The sequence below is a fragment of the Leucopleurus acutus genome, assembly GCF_964270905.1.
Source record: "Leucopleurus acutus genome assembly, chromosome: 5".
Lineage (NCBI taxonomy): Eukaryota > Metazoa > Chordata > Mammalia > Artiodactyla > Delphinidae > Leucopleurus > Leucopleurus acutus.
This window is the reverse complement of record NC_139147.1, coordinates 70809082-70828577: the sequence shown is the minus strand read 5'-3', so window position 1 is coordinate 70828577 and position 19496 is coordinate 70809082. Positions and strand designations below refer to the sequence as shown.

General features: G+C 46.8%; 1 protein-coding gene across 1 annotated transcript in view; it reads left to right on the top strand.

Annotated features, from left to right (window-relative positions):
- The window catches only part of SLC12A8 (solute carrier family 12 member 8), a gene marked incomplete at both ends in the record, with an annotated part of 130044 nt that overhangs the window by 12240 nt on the left and 98308 nt on the right, over nt 1–19496 (top strand). The window contains 2 exons of the mRNA XM_082839603.1: nt 5831–5977; nt 10680–10871. Of these exons, the coding sequence (XP_082695729.1) occupies nt 5831–5977; nt 10680–10871 (339 nt within the window). The remainder of the gene's footprint in view (nt 1–5830; nt 5978–10679; nt 10872–19496) is intronic.

Sequence of the window (19496 nt, the reverse complement as noted above, 5' to 3'; positions counted from 1 at the left end):
TTTTTAGCTGGTTTGCCTGTTACTGGGGGAGGGCATTAGGGTCTGTGTTTCTCCTCCTGATGTTAAACTGAGGTAGACTGTCTAGTGGCAGCCTGAGTCTCGCAGGAGGGCTCTGTCCTTTTGCCAAGGAGGCTGGGAAGGGAAGGGGAAGCTCTTGTTTAGGTGGCCATGGCATCGCTGCTGTGGGAATTTAGATCTGCGGGGTGCTGTCAGGTGCCCAGAGCATTGTGTCTTTGGGTTCTTCATTCTGAGCACAGAGGTGGCCGCTCTGTGGGGAATGAGCTGCTGTATAGCTCTGAGAGGCAGAGCTCGGGCAGCGGCCCCACCAACATCAGCGCTGTCACAGCGTCCGCGGGTCTTGCCGCTCCTGGGCCTGTGTGGTTGCTTGACCAGGTTGTGCCTTGGGAGATTCCCGGCCTTGGACCGGGATGCACGAGATGGAAGAGCCACAGATCAAGCACCGGGAACTACTGTTACGGAGACACTGGCTTTTGAACCTGTTCTGTGCAGAAGAGATCCTCACAGCCACGAAGATCTCACATTTCTAGGAGTGCCTAAATCAGTGCTGACCAAGCGTGCTGCCCAGATTCGAATCCAGGGAAGTCAGGCTTTGGCCACTCCATGTGGGTCCTGCGGAGCAGTTCCCATTACCAGCTTCAGTCAGGGTAGCAGAGCGCTCATCGGACACCCGTTCTCGAACTCCTAGTACAATACAGAAGGGGCCGGCTGCCCCAGCGCTGGGACTGGGCAGGGGTTGGAGAGAGGCAGATTTCAGGCTGAACTGTAGAGCAAGGATTCACCTGAAACATGAGGACGAGGTACCAGGGCAGATAGAAGTTGCACAGTCAGTAAGACCCCTCTTCTTTCCTTTCCTCCCAACTTTCCTGAAGAAATCCTCACCCCCATTTAAAACTGCCTGATGTGCTTCACGCTAACCAAAAAAACTTTCACGATTATCACCTCATCTAAACTGCGCAGCCCACCTTGAGGCAGGTGTGTAGCTACTTGCATCGGATGCAGGTACCACAGGTGGCTGCTGGCCCGTGGAGCCCTGCTGCCCCCCTGCCCAGCTGCAGCTTGTGGTGCCTGTTCAGAGCCAGAGGAAAGGAATGTGGCACCCACTCTGCTCAGTGCGTCACAGTTCAGCAGCAGCTTGGGATATTCTCTGATGTGCGAGTAATAATTAAATAATTAGCTTTCAGAAAGCAAGCTGCTGGAGCATGTGTGCGTGCTCCAGGTAGAGCCAGTCTTTGGGAGGAAGGGGCAGGCTATGTCTTGCTCTGATCCGCTCCTGACCCAAGTGAGGAGAAGCAGAGTTTCTTACCAGTCTCCTTTCCTCCAGCTGCCAGGAGAGAGAATACGTGTTTTCTCACATTTCAGATGTGTTCAGTAAGGCCTGGAGGGTGGCCTGTGGGAGGGCGGTGGCTGTTTGAGACAAGAGGCTCCTGGGTGGGAGCTCGCATCATTGCCTGTAGCAGAGCTTTTCTCTGTCTTCCTCAGCTCCACTTGCTGGATGCAGGAAGTCACGTGTTTCCCACTCTGGACACATTTCAGGTGTGATTTCCCTGTCTTTCTAGATGCCCTGCTCGCGTGTGAAGATTCTCATGGGAGAAAGACTTCTACCTCTGAAATAAAACACCCACCAGGTGGCCGTGGTGTCTCCAGTGTGGGATGCAGTCCTGGGCTTAGAGGGCCTGGCTCCTTGTTCTGGGAGGTTGGGAAGGAAAGCCCTAGCAACGAGCAGCGCACAGGTGCAATCACCCGTGGCCAGACTCCAAGCCTCTGTGCCCTGGAACCTGCCAAGTTGTCCCTGCCAACCTGAGGGTCCTCAGGAAAGAGAGGAACCTGCCCCTTGAGGATGTTTGTGGTCCCCTTTCCGAGGGATTGCTTTGGCCCTCACTTTTCTGTCTCTTCTTTCTTAGTTTCCACCCCTGCTTCCCAGTAGCCTCCATACTGGGCACAGCACACATCCTATGGCCACCTGCCTGTCCCCGCAACCTGTCATGTCTGTCGTGGAGTGTTGAATGAGACTCTTGTTATTTTGGAATTGATGACTGGGGCCCAAATCTGAAGACAATGAGGTTCTAAGAGAGTTATCAACAGTTGGTACCAAGCACAAGATAGCCCAGAACTGGCCCAACTATCACCCCCTGTCACCCCAGCTATTCCACCTCCCTCTCCCTGGGCAACAGAAATGACTAGGGAGAGGCACAAAGGGAGAGTCTGTGAGCCACGGCCTTTGTGGGAGGGCATATATGAGACGAGATGAGCTTCCTTACCCTCCCATAAAGGAGGGGGTTTGGCATGCGGTCCCTGAGTGGGCGGGAGAAGCTGGTATTCTGTCCTCCTATTGGATGTCTGCTTATGCTGCAGACATGGCTCTGCCTGCAGCCTCTCTGCGCAAGAGCTGAAGGGGTCGGAGAGAGCTGGCAGGACAGACAGACAGCAGGGTTGGGGAGTAGCCAGTTGTGATACTGTGATTTATAATAAATAGATATTTGGCACAGAGCTCCTAAAACCCTTGGAATTTCCTAAGTGATAAAAGTGATAAGGTGTCTTGATATTCATAGCAAATGCCTTCAGATACCACTGGGTTTATATTAGCGAGGTGACTTTTAGAATCACCTAGGATGGAGGCTGGTTACAGAGGAAGCAGCCATGTGATCAGAGGGTTGGAACTTTCAGGGTAGGGGAAAGGAGCTGGAGGTTAAATCAGTCACCAATGACCAGTGATTTAATCAGTCATGCCTATGTGATGAAGCCTCCAGAAAAACCCAATAAAGAGGGTTTGGAGAGCTTCTGGGTTGGTGACCACGTGGAGATGGTGGGAGAGTGCTGCACTGGGAGAGGGCATGGACCTCAAGCCTTTCCCTAAACCCCCTCATCTAGTGGCTTCTGAGTCATATCCTTTCATAATAAGCTGGTAATCTAGTAAGTAAAATGTTTGTCTGAGTTCTGAGCCGCTCTAGCAAATTAACTGAACCCAAGACGGGGGTGGTGGGAACCTCTGATCAGTAGCCCGTGGGTCAGAAGCAGAGTGACAACGTGGACTTGGGATTGGCATCTGAGGGGCAGTCTGGTAGGACTGAGCCCTTGACTGTGGGATGGCACTGTCTCTGGGCGGGCAGTGTCGGAGTTGTCTTGAACTATGGGACACCACTGGTGTCAGAGAATTGCTTGGTGTAGGAGAAACCGCCCCCCACTGGCACTGGTGTCAGAATTGAGCCGGCCCGATGGTAGTTACTATGCAAGGGAGCTGGTTTGAGCTGCCTGTCGGGCCGGTACTCTCCACAAGACCAACCCTGGGGCAGTGCAGAAGGCTGAGGGCGTCCTGAAAGTGGGGAGGCTGGAGGGTGTGGTGGGCCAGGGAGAGGTGACAAGCATGGGCCCCGGGCTGGCGTTCTGTATTGATGTTGGTGGCAGCATGTCTGCGGGGGGTGGGGTGGGGGACTGGGAATTGTCCCTTGGGGTCTCCCGAGTACCTATTTGTCATTTTCTTCTAGGGTTCTCCATCTCATCCTGGCTCCCCTTTTTGGTGCTTTTGTTTCTTCTTCCTTTTCTCTCATTGGCTTATGTCTCTCTCTCTCTCTCAAAACATCAGGGCCCCAACCTTGGGTCAAACTTAGGTGTTTCTTGCCAGTATCAGATGAGCAGGGTTTGGGGAGACTTAGTTGTGTTCTTGTGTCACTTGGTAAGAAAAGGTATGTGCACTCCTCTAAATGTCCTGAAATAAACTGTCATGACTTGGGCACCAAACCCATTTCAAACCATGTATACCTTCGCTTACACCTTTATTCTCAGGGTAAAGAGTCTCCTAAAGTTTCGGCCTCGTTCATCTGTGACGCACCTTTAAGGCTGATTTAGTCCAGTGAGATCCAGGGACTGAAAAGCTTTTCATACCCCCATTAGGTAAATAAACAAAGCAGGTTTTACAGGGGAGATATGAAGGCTGTGATGACAGAGGAATACAGTTTCTAAAATCACAACAGGAATTTTAAGGGTAAAGCAGAGGTACTCACAATTAAGCGAAATCCAGGATGTTAGAAACTGCACCTGAAACATTGACATTTAGGAGAGAAAAGGGCCTGTGACCTGTGGTGCAGGTTTTACAGTCTGGGTTGGGGAATTCAAACCCCAACTGTGGACCTAGGCTGGTTGTGGCTCTTCTCCAGGGCTTGCTTTCCTCGGCTGGCTGTAGACAGGGGCCCTCTCCCTGCCTCGCTCCCGGGGTGACCTGAGCACCAAAGTGGGGAATTGATGTGGAAGCTGAAAGCACTCCCTAAATTATTACCCTTTGTTGCTGATAGTTGCTATTGTTATGACTGTTTCTAATAAATAGTAGCCCTGTAACAAGCCATGGTAGGAAGCGAACACAAGCAGAGATGGGAAGTTGGGCCAGGTCCTGAGTTTTGAGATTAGGATCCTAGAAAACAATCTTACTTACCACAAAGTCCCTTGGTACCATTTGTTCAAAGATAAGCATAGGTTGGCAGGGCCTTTGCTCTTAGCCAAGATCACTGTTCTCATGTTTATTGACTTTCAGGAGATTCCTCATTAGTGGTTTGCAAAAGACAGATGCACAGAGATATACAGAGATGAAAGGTGTTTCAGCTGGTGTCAGGAGCCCCCCGGCCCATCTGTCCTGCGTGGCTTCACTGATGGCCCTGATGATTTCTTGAGGCCCTTTTTTCACCTGTAGGTGTACGATACAAGGGGGGAAGCTGGGATCCTCTCCTTTCGTTTTGACTGAGCATAGTTGGCCTTTGGCCTTGGTCCTAGATCATGAGTGCACCCATTGTTCTCAGCTGTTCAGGGCCTCTGCCCCTGACTCTGGACCTTAGATGTCCCCTGTCCCTTGACTTCTCTGCTATCTCCCTGAGGTTATAGATCACATACGCGCACCAGTTAGACTTAGTGCACACGGTGGGTCTTAGTTGGGTGCCTCCCTTCCCCGCCCCCAGGTGAGAATCACTTCATCACTGCTGCAGTAGTTTGAGGCCATTGGAAGAGTCCAGTGATGTCTGAATTTAGGTTAATTACTAAACCTGTGCAGGAGCAGTTCATCGTATGAGTGGCTACTGATTTTGTTTAAGACCGTTTTAGTATTTCCATAAGGTTTAGTCTTTTTAGTGAAGAGCTTCTGTATGAGTGTACTGTAAGTGCCTTTGTTTTTTTTGAATTGGAAAAACGAGGAAAGCATCTGTTTCACCACTTGTTAGCCTGTGATTCTAGACGACTGCCAGATGATGCCGTGGGATCCTGGGGTATGGGATGGAAGGGCACTTAGGGATCACCGTTCCAGCCAGGGTTCAGTCAGGAACACAGAAACTGCCCTAGATGTTTTCAACAGAGGGAATTTAATACATAGAGTTCATTACAGAAGTGTTAGAAGGGTCAGAGGAGAAAAAGGTAAGTAAAGGGAGGTTCCCCAAAGATTAGTAACTGCTGGAAGCTACTCTTCCCACCAGGAAGGGAGAGACTGAAAGGGAGGATGGTGTCACCCAGAGCTCCTGACCGATGTCAGAGCTGGAGCCCAGCATCCCGCGCTCACCCGCATCCCAGTGGCTGGAACTCAGTCACGTGGCCACACCGCCTGTAAAGAGACTGGGAAATGCAGTCTCCCGAGTGGCCGGAAGGAAAGGGAACCGAGTTTGCTGAACAGCTTGTCTGCGCTGCAAAGGGCGCAGGAATTGCTATGCGCACAGGCCTGCAGGGCATGGCCCAACAGGAGAGCTTTAAAGCTGAGTTCTCCCAGCACCCACCTCCATTCCCTCCCCGCTCCAGCCCTCCCCACTGCTGCTGAGCTGACTCCTGTGTGCCCTGTTTTCAGGAGGCTCTGGCCCAGCCCCAGCCCTGGTGGAAGATCCAGCTGTTCATATGGGAACCAGTGCTGTTCGGGACCTGGGATGGTGTGTTCACGTCCTGCATGATCAACATTTTTGGGGTTGTCCTTTTCTTGAGGACTGGCTGGCTGGTGGTGAGTGATGAGCTGGTGGCCCTGCAGCCTCCTGTGGGCCTAGGGCATGGAAAGCTCTGTCACCCTTGGGTATTCCACAGTGTAGTCAACAGATTCCTGAAGCACTGATGCTCCAGAAGCACAGAACAAGGTCAAGTACATGGAGTAGCTAGTATTGCTTTTTAAATGAGAATCCTGAGAACCTGGGCCTCAGACAGAGGTTCCTGTGGAAGCCTCACCATGGATTTACCTACAGGAATATGAGCACGGAAGTCAGGGCACATTGTGGGTGGGACTAGAGGTGGGTCAGAGAGAGCAGGCTGATGGCAAGTTTGCCTCCAGTTTGTGACTGTCTCCAGCTTTCCCGGTGTCCTTTAACTCGGCTGATGCCCTGCCTGGAGAGGGGGAGGGGGAGGGGGAGGGGAGGGGAGGGGAGGGGAGGGGAAGGGAGAGGGAGAAGAAATTGTAAAAACCTACGGTTCTCCTCCGTGCCTTTCTCCTTACTTTCACAAGGAACACTTCACTTGACACTGCTGGTCACCAGATTTCTCCCCACATCAAGCAATTCTGTGGCACCAGCTGAGTGTCCTACACTGTAACTCAATTCTGACACTACCTGGAGAGAGCATCAGATCCCACAGGTTAAGGGCTCCATCCCACAAGGCTGCCCCCACCCACTTCAGCTGCCAATCACAAGTCCAGGTTGTCACCTATGCTTCTGACCGAGGCTGTGCATCCGGGGTTCCCACAAACCCCCCCATTCCCACGACCCACGCCCCCCCCCAGATTCCATTAATTTGCTAGAGCAGCAGGGAAACACTTATTTATGTTTATTAGCTTATTAAAGGATTATGATCAAGACAGATGAAGGATACCTAGGGCAAGGTCTGCAAGGGTCCCGAGAGCAGGAACTTCTGTCCCCGTGGAGTTGGGGTGCATCACTCTCCTGGTATGTGGCTATGTTCACCCACCTGGAGGCTTTCCAACCCCATTCTTTGGGGATTTTTATAGCAGCTTCATCACACATGATCAATTATTAACTCCATTTCTAGCCCCTCTCCCCTCTCTAGAGAAGTGTGTATATGTGTGTTGAGGGTGGTGCTGGTGAAAACTCCAAGCTTCTAATCGCGGCTTGGTCTTTCTGGTGACCAGCCCCCATCCAGCAGCCCACTGACAGCGACCTCGTTAGAACAAAAAATGCTCCTTGCGTTTTTAATCGCTTAGGAATTTACAAGGGTTTTAGGAGCCCCGTGTCAGGGATGGGGTCAAAGACAAATGTTAGAACAAGAGATGCTTCTAGTGCTCTTGTCACTTAAGAAATGACAAGGTTTCAGGAGCTCTGTGCCAGGAACCAGGTGCAGAGACCAAGTTGACCCTTGAACAACATGGGTTTGAACTGCACGGTCCACTTATGCTCAGGTTTTTTTCAATAAATAATACAGTACTGCACGGTCCACGGTTGGTTGAATCTGTGGAAGGGAAACTGCAGGTAGGAAGAGCTGACAATGGGACTTGAGCATCCGCAGATTTTGGTATCCAAGACCAGTCCCGGAATTAATCCCCTGTGGATACCTAGGGACGGCTGTATATATTTTCTATCATCTCATGGAGGCAGAGAGAGAGAGGGGTATGTGTTTATGGTAAGAAATTGGCTCTATGATTTTGGGGGCTGGCAAGTCCCAAATCTGTAGGATAAGTGAGATGCAGGTAGGAATAGATGTTGCAGTTTTTTGAGTCCAAAACCTAGAAACTCAGGCAGAACTACTATGTTGCAGTCTGGAGACCAAATTCCTTCTTCTTCGGGAAGCCTCAGTCTTTGCTTTTAAGGCCTTCAACTGATTGCATGAGAACCACCCACATTATGGAGGATAATTTCCTTTACTTAAAGTCAGCTGATTGTGGGACTTCCCTGGCGGTCCAGCGGTTAAGACTCTGCGCTTCCAATGCAGGGGCTGCGGGTTCCATCCCTGGTCAGGGAACTAAGATCCCCCATGCCACGTGGCGTGGCCAAAAGATAAAAAAAAAAAGTCAGCTGATTGTACATGTTAATCCCATCTTAAAAATACATTTACAGCAACTTCTAGACTAGTATTTGACTAAACAACTGGTCACCGTAATCTAGCCAAGTTGGCACATAAAGTTAACCATCACGTCTGCAAATTCCAGGGGATGAAGCTTCACTGTTGTGGGGTGTATGGGCTTCTTAGTCCTCTTAGGAGGCCTGGTTGAGGCCACACCTTCCTCAGCTCTCGCTCTACTCTGTACCCAGGCCCTTAGCTCAGGGTTCAGCCTTAGCCATAGCCAGGATGGGTCTGAAAGTTTTCTTTATTAATGTGTGGAAAGCTTAGAGCAAGGTTAGCAACCTCTCTGGTGTGGGTGTCTCTCATACTCCTCCCAAACTTACAGGGGCCCCCACTTCCAAAAACACAAATCCTCCAGCTCAGATGCCATTCTCAGGCTTCTGGGATCAACCTCCGATTTTTCCCCTTCCCGGACGCCACCCCACTGCCCAGCACCTCTCCAGCCTGTGTCCAGGGGAGGCCCAGCAACCTGACTGCTGTGGCAGAGGAAGGCCTGGCACTGACAGCCTGGGCCCCTGGGCTCTGCCTCACGCAGGGGCTGCTTATGGAACGGTGGAAGGAGAGAGGGGTAAGCTCTCTCTATTTCTCTTCTTAAATCTTAGGGCCTCCTCTTAACCCTCTCGCTGGGTGACGTTTTTGAGAAATGGCTATCCAGAAGTGTCAGTCCCGTCCCCAAAGTGAAGTACAAGTTGTGTTAATTATTTATTGCTGCACAACAAATTATCCCAACACTTAGCGGCTTAAAGCAACAAATATGTGTTATCTTGTCGTTACTGTGGTTCAGGGATCCAGGAGCAGCTTAGCTGGGTGCCTCTGGCTCAGGGTTTCTCATGGGGTTGCAGCCAAGCTGTCAGTCAGGGCTGCACTCTCATCGGAAGGCTCCCCTGGCAGAGGGTCTGTTTCCAGGCTCGCTTGTGAGGTTGTTGTCAGGCTTTGTCACGTGGGCCTCTTCATAGGGTTGCCTCAGTAACTGCAGCTGGCTTCCCCCAGGGCCAGCAACCTAAGAGAGAGGGAGGGAGCAAGTGCCCAAGATGAAAGCCACGGTCTTCTCATACGCTCATCTCAAAAGTGACATCCCATCACTTCTGCGGGGCTCTGCTCATTAAAAGTGAGTCACTCCATCCAGCCCCCGCTCAAGGGGAGCAGATCACACAAGGGCACGAATGCCAGGAGGTGGGGACCACTGGGACCATCTTTGAGGCTGCTACCACACAAATACATCCTTTTGTCCTAAAATGATCTCTCCTTTTCAATTCTGACATTAGTTTTACCTGAAAAATCATATTTGAACGTGGAAAGAAAGGTAAATGTGAAATGCCAAAAATAAGGTAGAGCTTCTAGAGGATAGCATAAAATTAAAATAAGTAGAGGTCATGCCCAAGTCATTTTTAAATAGAAAATATTAATTCTAAAGAATAATTTGGCAGCATATTTATAATTTGGAAAACGTTGAAGTGGCAATTTTGGTATGAAAACTTAAAGACTGGTACAGACTTTTAAAAATTATCCCATGTAGACAATTTAAAAGCACGAACAAAGGAAGAAAATAGTAATTATATAAGTTCATTAAAAATATAAGAACAGCAAAGTAAGTAACTGAATAAAGCATAACTGAATATAACCTAATTCTTTAGGTACCATATAGTCTACCGTGGCGAACTTTAGATCCAGTTTTTCCCCTTCTCTATCAACAGAATCATAATTTTGCTTGGTATGGCATTACTCTCAGCTGAAAATCCAACAGATTAACAAATACAATAATCCCACTTCATTCTCCAGCCTCCATCTAAATATCAATAGATGTCAAAATAGAAATAAAATATTTACCTCTTTTTCTCTCCCCTCCCCATGCTTCTCTACTCATTTATAAAAGGTTTTTCATATAAATAAACCAAATTTTCAATGCAGTGAGCTTCTAAACGTTCAAATAACTTGCAGGTGATAAGCATTTTTAAATGTCAGAAGTGCGAGAAGAGAGTAGATGCAGTATGGGCGGCAAGAGTGCTGTGCACACAAATGAAAGAGAAATGGGGAAAGCAAGGGAAAAAAGCCCAAACCTAATCCTGCTCTCTTGGCAGCCCAGAGGTAGAGACGGGCTTTGGAACAAGACTCAGTGTGATAAGTGCTGTGATAAGCACTGAGTCCTGGGTACTACTGGAGCCAGAGGAAGGCTCCCAGGGATGGCTTCCTGCAGGAGGAAACTCTAACCCCTGTCTTGAGGGATGCGTTGGAGCGAACCTGCCAAGGAAGAGGAACGGGCAGAAAGGCATTCCCGGCAGGGGGTCCGCATGGGTGTGTGTGTGGGGGGGGCAAGGGGGCACGTGACTTCGCGCTGGGGCGCCGCGTGCGTCTGAGGGAGGGCTGTCGGCAGAGGGATGAGGGGGCCTGGGGAGGTGGAGAGGGGAGAGACCAGGAGGGGCTTCAAGAGGGTATGGCATGGCTTCGACTTGACATTGTCGGCGCTGGGAAGTCTCTTACGAGTTTGCTGCAGGGACACTACATTCATCTGGAATCCCTTCCAGGCCTTACTCCTGTGGCCCTTTGTCCTTTTCCAGCGGGCCCACCCCCGGGGGCGTGGGAGCGGTGGGCAGCGCTCCCTCCGTGCCCTAACGCTGACCTGGCTCCTTGCTCTTCCGCCGCAGGGAAACACGGGAGTGCTCGTGGGTGTGTTTCTGGTGTCCTTCGTCGCCCTGGTGGCGCTGGTCACAGTGCTGTCCGGCATCGGGGTTGGGGAGCATTGCGACGTGGGCACCGGTGGCGTCTACTCCATGATCGCGGCGGTCCTCGGCGGGCAGACCGGAGGCGCCATCGGGCTGCTGTACGTGCTTGGACAGGTGAGGCCACTGGCCAATGGAATCGCTTACCTTGCCTTGCTTTCTGCCACCTTCTTCTCATCCACGTTCCCCTCTGACCTGGTGACAGGCAAGTGGGCAGTTGCGGGGAGCTCATAGTGGAAACAAGCTCATAGTCCAGGGCCCTGACCCTTAGTCCAGGGCTCCGTCCTTTCCACCCCCTTTGCCTCTGGAGTCCTGCTTCCACCAGGGAGCTGGGTCTGGGCTGGGACCATCCTTACAGACTGTTCTAGGGAGGGGAGTGCACAGCAGTGGCCGGAGCCGGGGTGGCAGCTGGGTGGCCCGGTCCCGGGGGCACTTTTACACTGAAAAGGGGACATTTTGCCTGTGCCAAGGACTTCCTTAGAAGCAGGCTGTTCTCAAATGAACCGGAGCTCTAGGCGCATTGATAGCTTGATGGCCTGAACAGGGAGGCTGAAAGCCCCTGTGTGGATGCTGTGTCTGAGAAGGAGAATACTAATGTGGACGGAGGCCCTTGGAAAACCACTGAGTAGGGAGAAGTACTGAAGCGTGTTTAGCTAAAACACAGGGACGGTGACCTAATGCTGAGGAAGCAAATGCGGACCTTAAGAAGCAGCTCTTTGTAAGCACTTCTTGGACTGAAAAAGGCTTTAATGATGGTGCAAAGGGTGGTGGGTGGCTGAGAAAACAGTTAAAAGAATCTGTCTGAGTAAGAGTACAAGAGTCTCCTCAAAGAAAGTGTCGGTCTGTTTCTTTTATTTTTAAAGCAGCAGGGGCAGGGTATTGTAGCAAAAATACATCTGATTCTCCAACAGCACAAAGCTGTGTGTGTGTGTATGTGTGTGTGTGTGTAGGGGAGATGTGTGGAAGGCAGACACATGGTCAGTGCACTCTTAAAAACCACTTGCCTTTATGGAGAAAGATCTTTAAGCATGGGAGTTTGGAAGTGAGTAATAAACTGTCAGTTTACTTTATTACCCTGGGGATTTGTATATCGATTTTTTTTTTTTTTTTTTTTTTTACTTCTCTGCTATTTTATAGCCAAGCAGTCTGCAAGATGGACAAACAGCAGTCCTCACTTTCCCTGCTCTCTGGGTAGACAAAAAGCTCCACTCTTGAAGCAGATACCACAGACAGGGGACCAGCGCTGAGGTTTGGGCCTCCCCACCTCCCAGAGAGAGGAAGCCTCCTGTATGTGAGGTGACTTGGAGGAAAGGTGCTCACAAAGAAAGACACAAGCTACCAAAACTCAAGAAGAAACAGAAAATCAGAATGCGCCGACATAAGTAAAGAGATTGAATTAGTAATCAAAAAACTTCTTACTAAGAAAAGCCAGAAACATTGGTGCCCCTCTGGTCAGGGTCCTCTCCATGCCTCTGCTTCTTCTGCAGCTGAGCTGGGTGGACTTTCTAATCAGGGTGTGGCTGCTAATCCTTTTTGTATGTTGCTAGATTCAGTTGGCTAGTATTTTGTTGAGGATTTTTGCCTATATATTATGAGGGATGTTGGTCTGTAGCTTTCTCGTGATATCTTTGTCTAGTTTTGGTGTCATGTTCATGCTGGCCTCACAGAATGAGTTGGGAGGTGTTCCCTCCTCTTCTATTTTTGGGAAGAGTTTGTGAAGGATTGGTGTTAATTCTTCTTTAAACGTTTGGTAGAGTTTGGTGGTGAAACCATATGGTCCTGGGCTTTTCTTTGCAGGAAGTCTCTTGATTACTAATTCAGTCTCTTTACTTATATAGGCGTATTCCGATTTTCTGTTTCTTCTTGAGTTTTGGTAGGTTGTGTCTTTGTAGCAATTAGTCCATTTTATCTGGGTTATCTAAGGTTTTGGCATATAATCATTCACAGATTCCCTTATAATCTTTTTTTTGTTTTTGTAAGATTGGTAGCAATGGCCTCCCTTTCATTCCTGATTTTAATCATTCGAGTCTTCTCTCTTTTTTTCTTACTCAGTCTAGTTAAAGGTTTGTCTGCAAAGAAGCAATTTTTGGTTTTGTTGCTTTTCTCTATTCTTTTTCTGACCTCTATTTCATTTATTTCTGCTCCAATCTCTATTATTTCCTTCCTTCTGCTTGCTGTGGGTTTAGTTCACTCTTCTTTTTCCAGTTCCTTAAGGTGGAAGGTTATGTCATTGATTTGAGATCTTTTTCTTCCAGGATGTGGTTGGGTTTTCTGAGGGTCCTTATTCCTGTTTCTTATTACCCCTAATTCCCTCATCCCAGGGCATGCATGCACTCATGTGTCTTTAGTAATTGCCAGAGGAGATGGCCTGTTGTGCCCCGGAGCAGGGTCAGCAAACTTCTATAGAGGGCTAGATAGTAAATGTTTTAGTTTTTTGTGAGGGTGTCATAGGTCTCTGTCACAGTGACTCAACTCTGCTGTGTAAGTGTGAAAGCAGCCATAGACAGTTTGAAGCGGGCATGGCTGTGTGCCAGTCAAACTTATGCCCAAAGCAGGTGGCAGCAGGATTTGGTCAGAGGGCCAAAGTTTGCCGGCCCTTGCCCCAGAGCATCGACGTTTAGGAGATACAGACGCTTAAAGTAATGATTTTTTTTTTTTCCTTTCCACGGTACGCGGGCCTTTCACCGCTGTGGCCTCTCCCGTTGTGGAGCACAGGCTCCGGACGCGCAGGCCCAGCGGCCATGGCTCACGGGCCCAGCCGCTCCGCGGCATGTGGGATCCTCCCAGACCGGGGCACGAATCTGTGTCCCCTGCATCGGCAGGCGGACTCTCAACCACTACGCCACCAGGGAAACCCTAAAATAATGATTTTTAAAGCTTACAAAATCTTTCCATTTCCTTGCATCCTCCCAAACCCTTCCCCATTCATCTCTCTGAGACGTTGGTGTGGGGCCTGTAGTGTGGGGTCAGACCCCTGGGCCAGTGGAGGAGGCGATGAACTGGGGTCTCTCCTCACTCCCTGCCCCACTCACCTGAGCACTTCTTTGGGGCTGCTTACCCTGGACACCAGAATAGCCAGCTTCAGCTTGCACTGTCCTGTCTAAAAGCATTTATTCATGGCTTACCTGCTCTTCGCTAGACTCTGTAAAAACAGTGGAGGACTGGAAAACTTTCAGGGACCTGGGGTTTGCATTGTGGGAGGGAACACATATGTAGGACATACAGCCAACCAATTCAAACTTTAAACTAGGGATTTTGTGTGAGAAGGGAAGGGGTGTGGAGGGACAACTCTGGCTTTCTAGGTAGGTACCCAAAGATGGAAAGAAAATTGCCTGTGATTGTGAAAATGCAATTTTTTAAAAACAGAGGCCCTGGAAGGGAGGCGTTACACCCTGAAAATATAGCAGGTGACACCCCTTGCTTCCTGTGGCAGAGGGTTAGAAGTTCTCTGTAGAGGACGAAAGAGAAAAACGAATGCCTGTGATTATAAACTTTAAGAGCAGATAAAAAAATTTTTTTAATATAATAAATTCTGGGGAGGTTTATGCATTAAACAAATCGAAAGGGACGTTTTCTAGTGAAGAGGAGCTTCATGGTTGGAAGGGAGACCATGTCTGGGGTGGTTGGATTGCTCTGGGGAAGGGCTGGCAGCCGCTGTTGTCCACACCTCTCCCGAGGGCAGGCCGGAGCCCAGGCCAGGCCCGAGCTCACTGGCTGAGAGCCAGCTGTTGGGGAGCCTTGCATCCTAGATGCACTGTGCTCTGTGTGCCCAGATACAGTTTTTGCATAAACAGAATAATACTCTCAATATGTTTGTTTCTATTTTCCTTTATAAAATTGCTTTACAATTACAAAATGATGTTCATTGTAGCCAGTTAGCAGCATATCAGAGATAATTTAAAGAAAACGTAGTTTCCCTCCCCTCCTGCACTAACCAGTGTGAACACCTAGCATCCTCTTCAGCACCTTTCCCTGTGCTCATCTACATGAATTTATGGATTTTTGAAGTGCTTGCTTGTTTTTAAAAAAATGGGGACAAATTTCATACTCTATTCCATGACTTTTATTTATCACTGAACAGTAAGTCATAGACATTCTTCTAGGTCAATGCTTTGAATCCATGCTTTTAAAGTAGTTGCTTAGTATTGTATAATATGGCTGTACGTTAATTCGTGACACATTCTTTCTCTATTCATTTTTTTACTCTCTTATGTAAGAGTAGTTTTATTCCTTTTCTCATTTCTAAAAGTCTGTAATTTTGCTCTTTCTCTTTTCCTCTTAATCAGGTTGCCAGGTGTCTATGTATTTTATTGATCTCAAAAAAATATCAGCTTTTGTTCTTTATATCCTTTCATATTTTTCTTTCATTTCATTAATTTCATATATCCTTTTATTAAATACTTCTTCCTACTGTCTTTTTATTTATAATGATTTTTAAAGTCACTTAATACTTTGTTCATGTATTTTTCTGCATTTTAAAACTAATATAAACATTTAGAATTATACTTTTTTCCCCTTCTGAATGCAGGATTAATGTGCTTCCCAAGTTTTAGAATCAATCCTTTTTATTACTTTCTAGATAATTTGAAATTTTAAAAATTTGTCCATATTTTGCCAACGTGGCTCAAATTTATTTCTGTTGTATTTTCCCCCTTGTTGATTTGGAAGTTCTATTGATACTATGCTTTTCATTCTGTGGGTAGTTATTATCTACTTTTAGAAGCTATAATTATACTTTTTCTATACTTCCCAAACAAAAACATTACTTGTTAGCTCCTCCACATACCAAATATAAAATCTCTATGATACTTTTACTTACCTACATTCCATAATTACCCTTACCTCTTACCCCCAAATCCTTAGATTTTGAAAAGGTGGTTTAATTTTGGGCTGTTATAGCTTTCCCTTAAAAGTAAGTCTCTTCAGTTTAAAGAATCCTGACTTACAACTTACGTTGCAAATTTCCAGTGACATTACCATCATTTATTTAGCATTAACAAAGTATTTTTATGAAATTCATGGCTAACTACTGTTTCCTTTACATCAGTAGCTAATAATAAAGTAATAATGATAATGCCAATAGCTATTATTTCTCCAACTCTAACTATGAGCCAGGTATTGTTCTAGGACTTTACACGAATTATCTCATTTAATCCTCACAATAACCTTTTTTTTTTTAAAGGTGGTTTCTTCTTCTTCTTCTTCTTTTTGTTGCTATTTAAATTATCTTTTTTTTTAATTGAAGTATAGTTGATTTACAATAGTGTGTTAATTTCTGCTGTACAGCAGAATGATTCAGGTGTGTGTGTGTGTATACACACATATACACATCCATTCTTTTTTTTTTAATATTCTTTTCCATTATGGTTTATCATAGGATATTGAGTTTAGTTCTTTGTGCTATACAGTAGGACCTTTATCCATTCTGTATATTATAGCTTACATCTGCTAACCCCAGCCTCCCACTCCATCCCTCCCTCAATCACCTCCCCCTTGGCAACCACAAGTCTGTTCTCTATGTCTGTGAGTCTGTTTCTATTTCATAGATAGATTCATTTGTGTCATATTTGAGATTGTACATATAAGTGATATTATTTGTCTTTCTCTTTCTGACTTACTTCTCTTAGTATGGTAACCTCTAAGTCCATCCATGTTGCTGTAGATGGCATTATTTCATTCTTTTTTATGGCTGAGTAGTATTCCATTGTATATATGTACCATGTCTTCTTTATCCATTCATGTGTTGATGGACATTTAGGTTGTTTCCATGTCTTGGCTATTGTGAATAGTGCTGCTGTGAACATAGGGGTGCATATATCTTTTTGCATTAGAGTTTTGTCTGGGTATATGCCCAGGAGTGGGATTGCTGGATCATATGGTAATTCTGTTTTTAGTTTTCCGAGGATCCTCCATACTGTTTTCCATAGTGGCTACATCAACTTATATTCCCACCAAGTGTAGGAGGTTTCCCTTTTCTCCACATCCTCTCTAGCACATGTTATTTGTAGAGTTTTTAATGAAGACCATTCTGACCATTGTGAGGTGGTACTTCATTGTAGTTTTGGTTTGCATTTCTCTAATAATTAGTGATTTGAGCATCTTTTCATGTGCTTATTGGCTATTTATATATCTTTTTTGGAGAAATGTCTGTTTAGGTCTTCTGCCCATTTTTCGATTGCATTGTTTGTTTTTTTTGTTGTTGAGTTGTATGAGCTGTTTCTATATTTTGGAAATTAAGCCCTTGTTGGTCGCATTGTTTGCAAATATTTTTTCCCATTCCGTAGGTTGTCTTTTCATTTTGCTTATAGTTTCCTTCGCTGTGCAAAAGCTTGTAAGTTTGATTAGGTCCTGTTTGTTTATTTTTGTTTTTATTTCTGTTGCCTTGGGATACTGACCTAAGAAAACATTTGTATGATTTATGTCAGAGAACGTTTCATCTATGATCTCTTCTAGGAGTCTTATGGTATCATGTCTTATGTTTAAGTCTTTAAGCCATTTTGAGTTTATTTTTGTGTAAGGTGAGAGGGGTTCTAACTTCATGGCTTTACATGTGGCTGTCCATCTTTCCCAACACCACTTGCTGAAGAGAGTGTCCTTTTTCCCCTTGTATATTTTTGCCTCCTTTGTTGAAGGTTAATTGAATGTAGGTGTGTGGGTTTATTTCTGGGCTCTCTATTCCTCACAACAACCTTTTGAAGTAAGTACTATTATTATCTGTGTTTCACAGAGGCAGACATGAGCCACAGAGAGGTTGAAACACTTTCCCAAGTCACACAGCTAAGGCTGGGAGCCACAGCATTTGGCCTTAGGTAGTTTGGTTTCATAGGCTATGCTTCTGTCCACTGTGCTCTTGTCACATATCCTCCAGAGCTTTTACTTTTTTTGTTACTGGCATCTTTGGGCTAAAAAGTGATTTTAGGTACAAACCTGAGAGAGGGGCGCTACTGGGGTTACTACAGTAATCGGTTTGGAAGCTCCAGGTGCAAACAGTCATATTCAAGTTCTGGCATCACCCTCTGCATGTGAGAGACCTCAGACACCTGGGAAAGTGATGCCTGTACAAACGATAATCAGTACTACATTTTTTTATTTTTTTGCGGTACGCAGGCCTCTCACTGTTGTGGCCTCTCCCGTTGCGGAGCACAGGCGCCAGACGTGCAGGCTCAGCGGCCATGGCTCACGGGCCCAGCCGCTCCGCAGAAGGTGGGATCCTCCCGGACCAGGGCACGAACCCGTGTCCCCTGCCTCGGCAGGCGGACCCTCAACCACTGCGCCACCAGGGAAGCCCTCCCCTACATTTATTGGGCTTCCCCCCCTCACCCAAATACAGACAGAAATGCCTACTCTAAATTTGGGGAATACCGACAATGATGTTATGTCTATAACTGCAAAGTGAGCCGATCTCAGTGAAGAATGGAGCCTCCTTGGTGAGCTCCCCTCAAACACAGAAATTGTATAAGCCTTCTTGTCTTTATATTAACGGACTAGAACTTAATGGTGTCTGCTTCCCGGAGCATTTTTCATACAGTCAACATATCATAAAGTATTTATAGATTGTTTGCAACGTAGTTAGCAAATGCAGGGGATTTTAGAAGGCGCAATCAGCATAAAATTTTTTTAAAGATGTTTGCGTTCTTGGTGTGTGTGGGGGGGGACAAACTTATATGCATGGAATAATAATAGAATACAGAGCCAGATAATTAATTGCAAGGTACCAGCAGTAAGCATAGTATTTATTCAAAAACAGGGGATGAGGAAAGGCTTCATGGAAAAGGAGGAACTTGACTGTGGTTTGACTAGAGTTTGTTTCCTGAGAGAGCAACAAATGCAGAGCGACAGTGATGAGAGTGCCCTGCTGGCCCTGGGGAAGGGTAAAGGGACCAACCCGATAAGAGAAGGGGGCTGAGGAACTATGGAAAATGAGGCTGGTGTTATTTTCAAATATTTATTTGAAATTATGTTTCAGGTTTTTTAAGAGGTAGCATCATGACTCTCAGGCAAATATAAAATAAACATGTGCCAAAGGGTTTATTTAGCTCATTAATTAGTGGAGGAGCCAGTAAGATGTTAAGGTTGAGAAGTGAGGTATGGACCCTCGATGGATACAGATCAAATCCATAAATTCCTAGTTCAGCAATTTCATAAATAAATATAAGGATAAGATTGCTAGGTTAGATACAAAACCAGTTAATGTCTTACAGGACCACAAACCCTCATCTTTTGTGTTGTCTGTTCCACCAGGCAGGAGTTCTGTACATCTCTGCAGGAAGAAAAAAATCCATAAGTTAACATATAACTTCACTAAGTCTGGGACATTTGATACATTTAAGCAGTAGTAAACAGTGAGTAGAACTAAGTACATTCACTTAGATAGTCCTTGGGTAGCCTTTGTTCCATATGACATTGGAAGGACGTGCTGCCCACTTTTTTTTTTTTTTTCTTATTTCTGAGTTTTAGGTAATTTAAAAAATAGGACTTCCCTGGTGGTGCAGTGGTTGAGAGTCCGCCTGCCGATGCAGGGGACACGGGTTCGTGCCCCGGTCCGGGAAGATCCCACATGCTGCGGAGTGGCTGGGCCCGTGAGCCATGGCCGCTGAGCCTGTGCATCCGGAGCCTGTGCTCCGCAACGGGAGAGGCCACAACAGTGAGAGGCCCGCGTACCACACACACACAAAAATAATAATAATAGTGACATGCAAAGAAATAGAGAAAAAACTGAGGTTTGCTTCAGTGCCCTTCTAA